Here is a 13079-nt window from a genome sequence, read left to right on the forward strand (position 1 = left end):
TCTCTCCCTGCTACAAAAAGCTAGGGGGAAGGGGGTGGGGCTACCAGGATCCCCAAAAGGAGATGCTCGGCAGGGGCCTGGGGAGCTGGATGGCTGGGTCCCTGGGAGAAAGCTAGGCCTGAGGCACAGTGTCGAAGGACCAGACAAGAGGGTGAAGGCACGGAGGACTCAGAGATCTGAAGAGGGACCTGCAGAGTCCAGAGCGTAATGCCCCCAAGGAGTCCCCCAGCCCACCCCCCGTGAAGCCACCACCTACCAGACCCACCTCCCCACTCTCAGTCTCGCCCCCTCACTCTCCTGACAAAACCCCAGGGAGGACCAACATCGAAAGAAGGAAGAGGGTTACAGGGGACAAGATTGTGAGACACACAAGCAGCCAGGACACAGAGACACACAGATGCATCACATCCCTGGGTGTATACACACACACACACACAGCCTCAGACACACACCCCTGCACAGCCACTGACCTGCAAGCACACGAAGGGCCACATCCAGACCAGCAGGCCACCATGGCGCCCCCAAGAGGTGGCTAAGTGGTCTCATTCCCCACTTGTCCCTCAAGCCCAGCTTCCCGTCTTGTCCCTCTATTCTACTATTCTACTTGTTTGGAGAAGAACTGTTTCCTTTTTCCTCCCCTTCAGCTCCAGGCCACTGTTCCTCCCCACAGCAGCCCTCCGGTTTCTTCTCTTGGGCTGGCCTTTTCCCCCTCCCCATTTCTCCCCTTTCTGCCCCTCCCTCCACTGTGTCCTTCCTCTTCCCGCCTCTACTTACCCCCTCTCCTTCCTCTTGTCTGTCTGCCCCCTGCTCCCTCCCCCCGAGCCCCTTTCCTCCACCCTTTTCCCCTCTCTTTCTCCTCCATCTCTCCCTTTGTTCCAGAGGAGACATGACATCAAGAGCAAGTAGAAGTCCCATCAGCACTAAATCTTATCTCCAGCCCTCAGAAGGCTGCGACCACACAGACACGCAGACTCTCTCTCACACACACACAGAGGTAAACACTGACACACGGAGAGGCAGACACAGACAGGACAGATGCAGACACAGATGCAGACGCTCCTACAGAGGCACACGGAGATGTGGGCCACGCCACAGAAGACACAATGCTGGAGGGGCGCACACCTCCACACACACTCAGACACATGTACACAGGCATACGTGTACAGACGTGCACAAAGACACCCAGACACAACAGAGCAGAGCTGCGTGAACAGTGTGCATACAGATTCACACACACACACACACACACACACACACACACACACACGGGTGCCTGCCCAGAGGGATCGGGAGACCTGAGGGCACCCAAGGAGAAGGGACATTAGAGAGACAGACAAGCCAAACCATGGACACCACCAGGGAAAGTGGATTCCAGCCCCTTCTTTCCTTCCCCAGACTCCTGCATCCAGGGCAGGGCCAGGCCCGGGGAGCTCCCAGCCTGGCGCTGCGCACATGCTTCCCACACCTGCTACTCCAAGAAGAAAGTGTGGGGCAGGTTTGGTGACTGGGGTCCTATCTCCCTCCCCGCCCGCTGCATGCCCTCCCTGTGTGGGCCACATGAGCTCCCCTGCAGCCCAGGTGTCAAGCCTGGTCCATTCAACCCAGTCTTCCCTCCCTGACGTGGTCCACCTCGAAGAAGGAAAAGAAACAGGGAAAAGCACGGTGAGTGAGAGAAGGTTCAGACAGGAACACAGAGAGAGCCTGGGGAAGGACAGAAACAAAGAGAGAGGTCCAGGGACAGAACCCTGGAGAAAAAGAGCGGCAAAGACAAAAATCAGAAAGAGAGAGAAGGCAAATGAAGCAGAAGACAGGGAGAGAATGGACAGAGAGACCCCGAAGTGAGGCACGTTCCCCGCCCTTCCCCGGGCCTGGGCTGAAGGAAGAAGCAGACCACCCCTACCTACCTAGGCCAGCCCGTGGGACAGGGGACAGGGGACTACAAGTGTGTCAAAGAGGAGAAGCCGCCACCCAGCCCACATCCCCTGACCTGGGGACCCGACAGCCCCGCCTCTGCCTGCGCTCTTCAGACCCTGGAGCAGATTCTACCCAAGCACCAGCCCCGGCCACACCCCAACCCTTGGCAGCGTGGCCTTTCTAAGCTTCCTCAGCTGGGCTGGGCAAAAACACATCTCCTCAATCATTTCTGGACACTTCTGAATGCTCCAGCCCCATCCCTCCAGCTCCACCCCCCCGTCTGGTCTCCTCCCAGGAAAGAAGAAAGGCCTGTGGGCAGATGTGCTGAAGACAGGCAATGGAGGGACGGCCTCTACCAGACAGTTCTCCCCAGCAAACCGGAAAGAGGGACCAGGTGAGAGGCGGGCCAAGGCAGCCAAGAGGACACCCAGACATCCTTCCCTGGGGGCCCCACACATGGGCAGGGGAGGGAACCACCAGGCCCCCCGGCGATCGATCTGCCACCCCAGCGACCGAGAGGTATCACTCACCTTCCATGGGGTGCTCCTCTACAGGCCGGCGAGGTTCAGGAAGGGGGATGCAGAAAGAGAGAAAAAAAGGAGGACAGTTAGCGAGGGTACCAAGGACAGGGCTCCAAGGGGAGTGATGGAAGGTGGGTCCAAGCCCCCCCAGGCCCGGACACAAGTCACCCAATCAGGAAGGCCCTGCGGGGATGAGACAGAGACCAAGCTGTTCCCCGAATCAGAGCCTCACACACAGGGTCACACAGTCCAAGGGGACATGAGCCTCGAGTTACACTTCAGGACACTGAGGCCCAGGACAGGGAGCTAACCGCTCAAGGTCACATGGGAAATCAGAGGCAGAGCCAGGAGCAGCAGTCAGGTGTCCAGACTCCCCCAGCACGCTCCCCCCACCCCCGCACTCCATCGCGTCTCAGAGACAGATGGGGACACGCTCACGCCGGGCTCACCCTCAGTGACACACTGACACACATAGGCACTTAATGATGCAGAGACATGCATAATCTCTCACACGACTCACACCTGAAGCCTGTGCACACTCGGGCCCAAGCACTCCCCACCGCCACCCTGTCGGGGGAGAAAAGTCAACGTACTCAGAAAACACAGTTTCTGCCTCAGAGTGCCGTGTGACTCCCATCCCAGTCGCCCAGTCTCTCTGAGCCCCCAGTACCTCCTCTGCAAAAATGAGACGGGTGGACTAGAGCTCCTCTGAGGACCGTTCTGGCTCTGGTTCTGTGATTCTGGGATAAATGCCTTCTCAACAGCTGGGTGTGGCTAAAGGTCCCCAGGCCGGACGGGCCACTTCAGGGGGCCAGACTGGGCCCATCCCTCTGTCGTGCCACAGCCTTTGGGCAGTCAGCCCTCACCTCTCAGGGGCCTGCCTGGGCCTGTCCCTGGGGCTCACCAAAGAGATCAAGAAAGAAGGAAGGAAGGTAGGAGAGAGGCAGTTCTTCAGCGGAGCTCCGGCCTGCTCCCTAAGAGCGCCAAGAAGGCCCCTCTGAAAGCATTTCTGACCTGCCACCTACCGGGAGCCTTTAGAGGAGGCAACAGGGGGAAAAGGAACAGCACGACCTACAAACAAACAGACCCATCCGGCAAACACACACGCACGCAAGCACACGTATGTGGACCCGGGATACACACGTGTACACGCAAACAGCTGTTCAGGACACACTCATGCCCGTGTGCACACACCATCTCCTACCTCCAGCCTCACTTTGTGTTCTCTTCTCATCCGCTCTTAGGGGGTGAGCTAAACTCCAGAAACACACACTGTCATTTGTCACACCTTATAGCACGCCCACAATACACACACACAGGCTGAATGCAGAATCATACGCACGCTGTGACCTAATACATAACATGAGATGCACACACCACACCACCCCCCACTCCCTCCAGGGACTAGAGACACACACCCTGGGAGGAACACAGCCCCCTTTTGCTATCTATCCATCTATCGGTCTCCTGTTTTCTAAACCTACACACACAAGCCTTTACATATCCACGTGTGTTACAAACACACTTCCATACAACACAGAGCTTCTTTTACCTGACAGCTGCATCCCCCAGAGGCCATGTATACAATGATTTCCTTAAATAAACTGAATCACGTGACATTTATGGTGGGGAGGGGAGCTGGCTAGAAAGGGACCCTCAGGAAAACCCTTGGACTCTCGAGAGCAGCGCTGTGTCCGGATCTCTTTGTCGCAGTGTGCTGGGGCCCTGGCCGGTCAGCACACTCATCTCTCCAGCTCCTGCACAAACAAGGAGGCACATCACCCGACATGGCGGGGATTCCAAACCCTATTCCCACCTGCCACAAATGTGGGTCGTGCTATGCTCAGGAAGGTCAGACGACCAAGTACAGCCTGCTGCCTACATGAGTCTCCCCTCTCCTGGCTTCGCAGAGGGTCCCCTCGGGACTCACTGGCCTCTCTTTCTCGGCTGCCCTTCGCTTTCTGCTGATTCATCTGTGCCCCTCACCTGCCATCACGGGCCCCTCCAGGCTCAGCCCCAGGCCCTCCACACTCCTCTTTCTTCTCCCTCACTCCTCCATGAGAGTGCACTTTCACGGCTAAGGGACCCTCAAACCTGTATTTTCATCCCTGGCCTCTTCCCTGGGGGCCAGTCCTGCACCCCCAGCCATGCGCTCTGCAATCACTCAGCTCCTGACACCCAGTCCACCACTAAAGCCGCATCTGACATCTCTACCCGCTGCAACAAAGCTCCCGTTTCCCTGCCTTCAGCAAAGGCACTGCTCTCAACCAGCGCTTCTTGAACACCCAGCATGTGCCCCATACTCTGCCAGGCTCCAGAGAGGCCAAGAGTTAGCCACATGCCAGACGCCGTACAGACCCTCAACGTGCGTTGTCCGCATCAGCTTCCCAGCAGCCCTCACGAGCTTGGTGTGTTACCTACCTCTTTTGTAAAGAAAAGGACACTTGCCCAGGAGCACAAAATCGCCTCTGCCTTTGTCCACTGTGCTCCTAGGTCATCAGAGCCCCCATGCTCACCCCTGACCCCCGGTTTCCTTCATTAGCCTCCTGCTGTTTGGTCCCCCGGCCCATGCCCAGCCTCGCTCTTGGGCACATGTACCAGGTACACCTGACAAGTACTGCCATGATCAACACACATGCACACGCACACACACACGGTTAGAACTTTTCAGTAGCTTGGGTACAAACCTCTCTTCTGTGCTCCTGATCTGCCTTCAGAGAAGCTTGACCTGAGTGTCTCATGGGCTGAATGTCCTCATGTCCAAGATGGACCTCAAAACCCTCGCCCCTGCAAGCCCGTTCCTCCTGCCTGCACTCCCGGATCAGGTCAGACACCCAGAAATCAGCCTTGCTCTTTTTTTTTTCACACCAATCACCAGGTCCTATCAGCTCCAACTTGTAAAACTCTAAAAGCTCGACTCGACTCCTAGAAACACTTTTCATCCCTCCATCACCATCAGCAAAGCCCCAAGGCCAAACCCTCATCAGATCCTCTCCTCGGAATGTTAATAAGCCTCTTAAAGGATCTCCCCCTACAGCCAGTCTTCTTATCCTGCAAGTCACAGTCCAAGCACCACCAAAGTGGTCCAACTGAGTCACGACCCTGCTTAGAACTCTTCAAGGCTTCCCAGGGCCTACAGGATCAAGTCCAATCTTCTCAGGAAAGTCCATTTGGGTTTGACCATGCCTCCCTCCAACCTCCTTTCCTGCGACAGTCCGGGCTTCAGCCACACCCAATTTCTTCCCCTTTCCCTAATATGCCACGTCTCTGCACATACTATTCCCTCCGCTTGAAACACCCTTCCCCATCCTCATTCCTCTCACCCTCAGCTGCCTGAGAAAGTCGACTCCTGCTTTCAGACCAAGTCAGTATACATTGGTCTATGTTCTGAACTGACCTCCTAGCCATCCTTCTTTTGTGCCAGTTCTCGATATGTAGCTCGGGTTGTTATTTCACTTATCGCATCTCTATTGCGATTGTGTTTCCACGTCTGCTTCCTGGCTGGACTGTGAGATCTCCAAGAGGAAGGACAACGTCTCATTCATCTCTCTATATCCAGCTGCTTACACAGTTCCTGGCTCAGAAAAAGGCATGCCTGTGTTTGTTGAATGAATAAAAAATAAGAAGTGAACACTTCTCACTTACCCAGCACTTCAAATGTGCCTGGCTTTTTCCATGCCTCGTTTCCGTGCTACCTCATCAACAGATACTACTATTACTCCCTTGTAAAGACGGGGAAGTCAAGGCTCAGAAAGTGGAAGAAACTTACCCAAGGTCACACTGCTGGTGAGGGACAGAGTCAAAATCTGAACCAAATCTGTCTGGCTTTAAAAGTTTCGATGGGCTGCATTCTTGGCCTGAAGTTCAGGACTTCTAGAAGCTGGCTTTAATCTACAGTTCTGATTTTATTTCCCATAAAGCACAACCATCTTGGTCTGATACACTCGACTCATACCCTCTGGACTCCTCATTTAGAACATTTTCCTGGCGGGGAAACCCTGGTCTTTCCTTTACCTCCACAAATCTCACTCAGTCATCCTTCAAGATCTAGCCAATTCCCACCTCCTCCTTGAAGCCTTCTCTGACCACGAGGGTTAATAATCATCGTAGCATTTATTGATCACTTAGAATAGTGCCTGGCACATTGTAAAGGATTTCCATGTATTAACTCATTTAGTCCTACAACAACACATGACCTCCATTTTACAGAGTAGGACATTGAAGAACAATGCAATTCAGCAAACTGTCCAAGTTCACACAGCTAGCAAGTAGCAAAGCCGGGATTAAACCCGTCAGCCCATGCTCTTAACCATTCTGCCACAGGAGGCTTTCCTTGGGAGCATCTATCTCATCTCTGGGATCTTACAGCAGTCGCTCTCTGCACAGCTCTCTCTCGAGCTGTCCATCCCATTCTGCCTAGAGCCGTTTCCAACAGCAGAAACTGTCAGGACCACAGGTATTAGATGTTAGAGCTGACAGAGTGATTCCACATATGTGACTTCATTTACTCAACTTTCATACACACAGGTCTTGAGTGCCTCCCCCGAGGGCATAAATGGCATTGCCTTGGCTAACATGAACTGGGGATTCCAGCAGATTCATTATCAAGGACAGGGATGAAGACCAGAACCAAAGAAAAGAAACAGTTCTGAGCAGCCAAAACTGACACGATAACAGTTATGCATTAAAAACTGTTATTTGGGCTTCCCTGGTGGCGCAGTGGTTAAGAGTCCGTCTGCCGATGCAGGGGACATGCGTTCGTGCCCCGGTCCGGGAAGATCCCACATGCCGCGGAGCGGCTGGGCCCGTGAGCCATGGCCGCTGAGCCTGCGCAGCCGGAGCCTGTGCTCCACAACGGGAGAGGCCACAACAGTGAGAGGCCCGCGTACTGAAAAAAAAAAAAAAAAAAAAAAAAAAAACTGTTATTTTCTCATAGGAGAGCCTCTCAGACCCAACCCAGAATCCATTCCTTCTTAGCGACATCCAATTCTAACATGCTGGGAATGCTGATTTCCAAGTTCACAAACAGAGAGAGAGAGAGGGATATGGATTGTTACCTGACAACTCCTCCTCAGGGCAGAGGTGGAAAAACTAGAAAAAGCTAACATTAAGAACTCAAAAGTCAGGCATCATTTCAGGCAGGGACAAACCTCAACAAAGGAACCACTGTGTGACAGTCCGGTGCAATACCTGAGGGGAATAGAGACATCCTGAGTCATCCAAAAAGGTTAAATCACATTCCAAATATGCTTAGGGAGGCAGAAAGGTGTGCAACATATTTTTAAAAGATTTCCATCTGTAATGTTGTAAATGCTAGTGAGCGGTGTATTTTAATGGGATAATGCCCCACTTTCCAGGGTGAGTTCCTCCCTGCGGGCTCCGGAAGCCTGTGAGTTTCCTGATCGATTTCCACTGCCCTCTCTCACTGCTGGGACGACAAATACAGGAACACCCTCATCACATAGTGGCTGAAAGGAGAAGCTGTGGCCCAAGGAATCTGGGGTGGTTGCTGGTTTCTAATGAAACGCTGTCCCTAGGCACCTCCAGTAAGCCAAATGCAGGTCATCCACGGACACAGCTGACTGACTGACTCTCCTTTTCGGAGGCAGCATGGAGAAGGTGGGGGGCCCCGGAGTCAGCTCAGTTCAGATCCCAGCTCTTACATCTCACGGGGTGGTCATGCCTTCAAGGCACCCAGCAAATGCCCACTAGCTGTGAGGCCCCGCTCTCTCCTCCCTTGACTGTGTGATCCGATTTACTTTTTGTTCTAACTGCTCCTTCCCTGAGTCTGCGGACACTCCTCTCCCTCTTCCTCCCAAATGAGCCCCCCTGAAGTCTCTTCACCTTCTCCTTGGCCACTTCATCTGATCCCAAAGCTTCAAATACTCTCTCCACACACGTGGCTCCCAGGTCTCTACCTGCAGCCCCACCTTCAACTCAAAGCTCTGGTCTCACACTTCCAACTGTCTGGATGCCTCTGTCCAGGAACACCAAGACAGGTGCATGACCTGTGGCTCAAACCTGGTCCCCCTCCCAACTTCTCCCTCCCCGCAACTCCCACCGCCATCCTTCCGAGCAAGCAAACCTGAAACCTCATCACCTCTGCCCCTCCACGTGGGAAAGGCAGAGTCCTGCAGCTTCAGTCTCAGCAAAAGCTCTCAGCCACTGTTGCTGCTACTGCCACCACTGCCGCCACCACCCTTCCTTGCCAGTCCCCAAGACAGCCGAGGGTCAGAGCCCCAATATCCCTTTCCTGAACCATCTCCCACTGATCCCTCCACCGCATGACTCTGCCCTCCATATTCCATTCTACCCTTCACTCCCAGCTTCCAAAACACAGTTCTTCTTATTCACGTGCCTGCTCAAAATTCTTTTGTGGCTCCATTTACCAATACTCTATACACAGCATCCAATAAATGTTAGGTGAATGATTTAAGTCAAAATTCCAAGACCTGGGGAATTCCCTGGTGGTCAGTGCTTTCACTGCCAGGGGCCCAGGTTCAATCCTGGTTGAGGAACTAAGATCCCACAAGCCTCACGGCACGCCCCCAAAAAAGAAAAACTCCAAGACCTGGCCTCATCCTGCTTCTCCTGCTATAGATTCCACTGTTTTCCCTGTACTCCTTGGTGCCCCTCTAAGGACATGATGTACATTTCCCCCTTCCACGCCTTTGTCCTCACTAGTTCCATTGCTTAGCGTGACCTCCCCACACCAAGTTTACTGATCAACGTTTAAGGCCAATCTTAAATAGTATGCCTTTTATTATTAATCCCCTGACTTGTAAATTCACCCCTTCTTCAAAACCCCAAGAGTACTCTGTTATAATAACAACTACCATTTACACCACTAATTATGTACCAGACACTCACTTCATTCCCAAAACAAACCTGTGAGATAAGCATGCTTATCCCCATTTTACAGGTCAGGAAAAATTAGTCGGAAGGTTAGTACTCATCTGACTCACAGGCCGAGTGAGTAGAGAAATCAGATTTAAACCCAGATCTGAGCCTCAGAAGACTACGCTTTAATCACTAAGCTACACTGCCTCACTGCATCTCTGCATCTCACTGCATATGCCATGCTGTTCTTTTGTTATTGAGCACTTTCTACGTGCCGGGGCACTATTCTAAGCACTTTATGTGAATTAGCCAATTTAATTTCCATAACAACTCTGTAACGTAGGTACTATTACTGTCCCCATTTTACAGATAAGGAAACCAGGGCAGAGACGGCTTAAGTCCAGGGTCACTGCCCAGACAGCCAGACTACAGCATCTGTGCTCTTAACCACACCCTGGACTGCTTTTTCATCTGCTTCCCCAATTAATCAGGCAACTCCCTGAGCAGTGTCTTCTTCATGTCTGACTCACCTTCAGCCCCGAACACAAGGCTTATCACCAAGGAGGACTTGACAACAATCTGTTGAATTAAATTGCCAACAAACCTACAAAATACGAGACCCATGCGTCTATCTCCCTGCCAACACACGCATTACCACTGGTTTCATTTCTCCCCCAAGCGAGGTACGCACCATCGTATACATCTACATCCCCACTCCACTCGAGGTATCCCACACACACCTGCATACTCTTCTTCCTTGATCACTTTTCAGCCCTTTCTCCCCACACGAGTGACATGAGGCGGAGTTCATACGTAAACCAATGCAAAATCCCAGTCTACTTGATCCCCACTTCGGCAGACAATCAGCAGCAGTATACACACTCAGTGACTCATACTTAGCTCTGTCTTCAATCACCTGTGGCCAGAGCCCCAGAGAAAAGAAACAGATTTCCTAGCATGGAGGTTCTCAGTCAGCGGTCCCAGGAAGGCATCGGCAGGGCGGGGGGGGGGGGGGGGGGGGCGGAGCGTGGTCCAAAGGATCCACAAATCCATATGCACATCAAATATCTGAAGGCAGATTGGCATGTCTTGCATATAAAGCTAAAACTATTTTTCCTAATGTATATTTGATTAACCACAATGGCAAATATAACATCAACGCCATCTAAAAGCTTTCCTGGGGGCTTCCCTGGTGGCGCAGTGGTTGAGAGTCCGCCTGCCGATGCAGGGGACACAGGTTCGTGCCCCGGACCAGGAAGATCCCACATGCCGCGGAGCGGCTGGGCCCGTGAGCCATGGCCACTGAGCCTGCGCGTCCGAAGCCTGTGCTCTGCAGCAGGAGAGGCCACAACAGTGAGAGGCCCGCGTACCGCAAAAAAAAAAAAAAAAAAAAGTCCCCAATCTCAGAAGAAGTTGCGAACCACTCAAAGCAGATAATAATGAAGTAAATGTAACTTCCAGGGAAGCTTGAAGACTCTGGCCCTCATCTGGAGCCAGACCTGTTCCCCTTAAAAATCTTCCAACCCTAACCCCAACACCCAAGGGTGGAAGCTCATTCCTGTCCTCCCTGGCTGGATGGGAATGTACTAGAAGTGTAATGAGCACAGGATATTACAAAAGCTGCCCAGGAAGCAAGGAACAAGTATAAGGGGAGGGAATGAGGTCATGGGTGGGGAGGAGAATCAGTAGAGTTGTCACTGTGCCTGTCATCGCCAGATGTAATCAGTATTTATAACCACCATGGCCACCTACAACATATATCTGAAAATACACACATACATCGTTTCATATACACATACAGCCTTACTCCAAGCCTTTATTCTACCAAATACTTGTTAATATCTCTTCAGTCATTACACAGATCTTTATCAAACACCCACGGAGTGCCAGATGAATATCCCTCCCTTTTTATCATAGACAAAACACAACTCCTTCCACAGATGTCACACACACACACACACACACACAGTGGGTCAGATACGCAACTGCCTCTCACAGCTCTAACACAGCTGCCACAAACATACAGCTGATACACACCCATCACATATACACATGATACAACCATCCCTGTCACGCACAGGGACCCAAACACATCGCAGACACACAACCACACAACGCGTGTTCAGAAGCGCACATCTTGTATGGCTTACTGGGAGCCTCTGGCCGATGAACCCTTTCAGGGAATTAATACAAAGGCTCTGGTTGACCAGGGGGCCTCTGGCTGCATTTTTCATACACCCAGGCCAATTCTGCCACAGTGAGACCATGGACCAGTAGCCTCTCTGTAGCTCAAATTTCCTTCCCATCAAGTTAGAAGGGTGGTTCATCCTATTTTCTTAGGAAGGCTTGGAGGGGAGGGGTCATAGGGGCCAGAGAATCAAGTTAAAGGTCATGAAAGATTCCTCATAAAGTCCAGGTGTCTTACTGAGATCTCACATGAAAATGCATGCACGTGGATACCTACACAAGCACCCACACCCTTACACTTGTGTACTACTCACTCTACTAGGCACAGCACTTCTATTTGCAAACACTACTTTTCAAACAGACCATTCACAGGTAACATACACACTGCCAGACTCACGCACCACCGCGTGCAAGCAAACACGCACAGACACACGATTTCACAGTTTAGGGAGCACCTGCACTCCTTGGAGAAAAGGTGAGAAGGTGTCAGATTCACTTAATACACATAGTTCCTGAAGATACATCCCCCAACCTTGTACAAACAACTCCCAAGAGCCATCCAAAACCTTCCTTATATATTCCTCTACCACAACTGCAGATACATAATCAAATTACACACTTCCCAAGCCCAGAGCCACACCTGCAGATGTGGCTCCTCCCATGGCTGGAGGCAGGTCCCAGCCAGTAGGACACCATCCCCAAAGCAGCCCCAGGGCCGTGCTGGTCTGTGGGCACACACACTCCTCAAAGACCCTACCTCTGGAGGGCAGACACACACGCAACTGCTAAGTACTCCAGCTTCTAGAGGTGCTGGGGGAGCGGAACGCTCATCTGTCTGCACACATCTGCTAAAAAACGGCTGCCACAGAGCAGGAGATGCACGCGCCCCGTCCCCAAACTGATGGGGAACCTCTCCCTGACTCGCCAGCCAGACCAAAGCACAACAGGGGCCTCGAAATCCCTCCTCCCCCACCCCCTCTAAAGCCACAGCCCACGCCAGGCCTGGCGCCACCCTCGACCTTGCCCCCTCACTTCGCCCACTGCAGCCTCTGGCAGCCCGGGAGCCTGCGGAACCTCTCCCTCCTTTGACCTCCTTTTGAAGTCCCAATTCCACACCCAATTCCATATTCCAGAGTCCTCACCACTCCTCTCCAGCCCTCCAGTCACCCTTCCAAACCCCACGCTCGCGAGGGCTCCAGTGTTTTAAACAGAGGCCTCCACTTCCAGTTTCTCACCCGGGAGAGACGACCAGCCATTTTTTTTGTCCGTCAACGAAACCAGCAACTCTAGTCACGAGCCTGAGAGGCCTCAGCCACCCTGTCCCTCGGGCTTCCTTCACTCTCAAAACACTCGGTTCCCGCCCTCCTGGCGCGTGCGGTCACCCTGGCGAACCCCACTCGCTCTCATCCGCCCTCGCACGCGCCGCCCTGCCCTTCTCGCCGCGCCAACCGCCCTCCGTCCGGGGCCCTCATCCTGTGGTACAGCGCCGGCCTCTCAGACAGTACTTCCCGCCCACGCGCTAACCCTCAGACTGCGGCCCCGCCCTCCTGGGCCGACCACGCGCCCGCCTCCTAGGCCCCGCCCGCACCGACCCCACCCACGGCCCACGCAGGCCCC

The 13079-nt window shown here is 53.1% G+C and overlaps 1 protein-coding gene across 1 annotated transcript in view; it reads right to left on the minus strand.

Annotated features, from left to right (window-relative positions):
- Positions 1–13079, minus strand: part of NRXN2 (neurexin 2) — a 99840-nt gene that overhangs the window by 85425 nt on the left and 1336 nt on the right. Inside the window, exon 2 of the mRNA XM_027089966.1 lies at positions 2445–2462. Within this exon, the coding sequence (XP_026945767.1) occupies positions 2445–2462 (18 nt within the window). The remainder of the gene's footprint in view (positions 1–2444; positions 2463–13079) is intronic.

The sequence above is a fragment of the Aethalodelphis obliquidens genome, unplaced genomic scaffold (genome assembly GCF_003676395.1).
Source record: "Aethalodelphis obliquidens isolate GAN/ISIS:26980383/991018 unplaced genomic scaffold, ASM367639v1 scaffold69, whole genome shotgun sequence".
Lineage (NCBI taxonomy): Eukaryota > Metazoa > Chordata > Mammalia > Artiodactyla > Delphinidae > Aethalodelphis > Aethalodelphis obliquidens.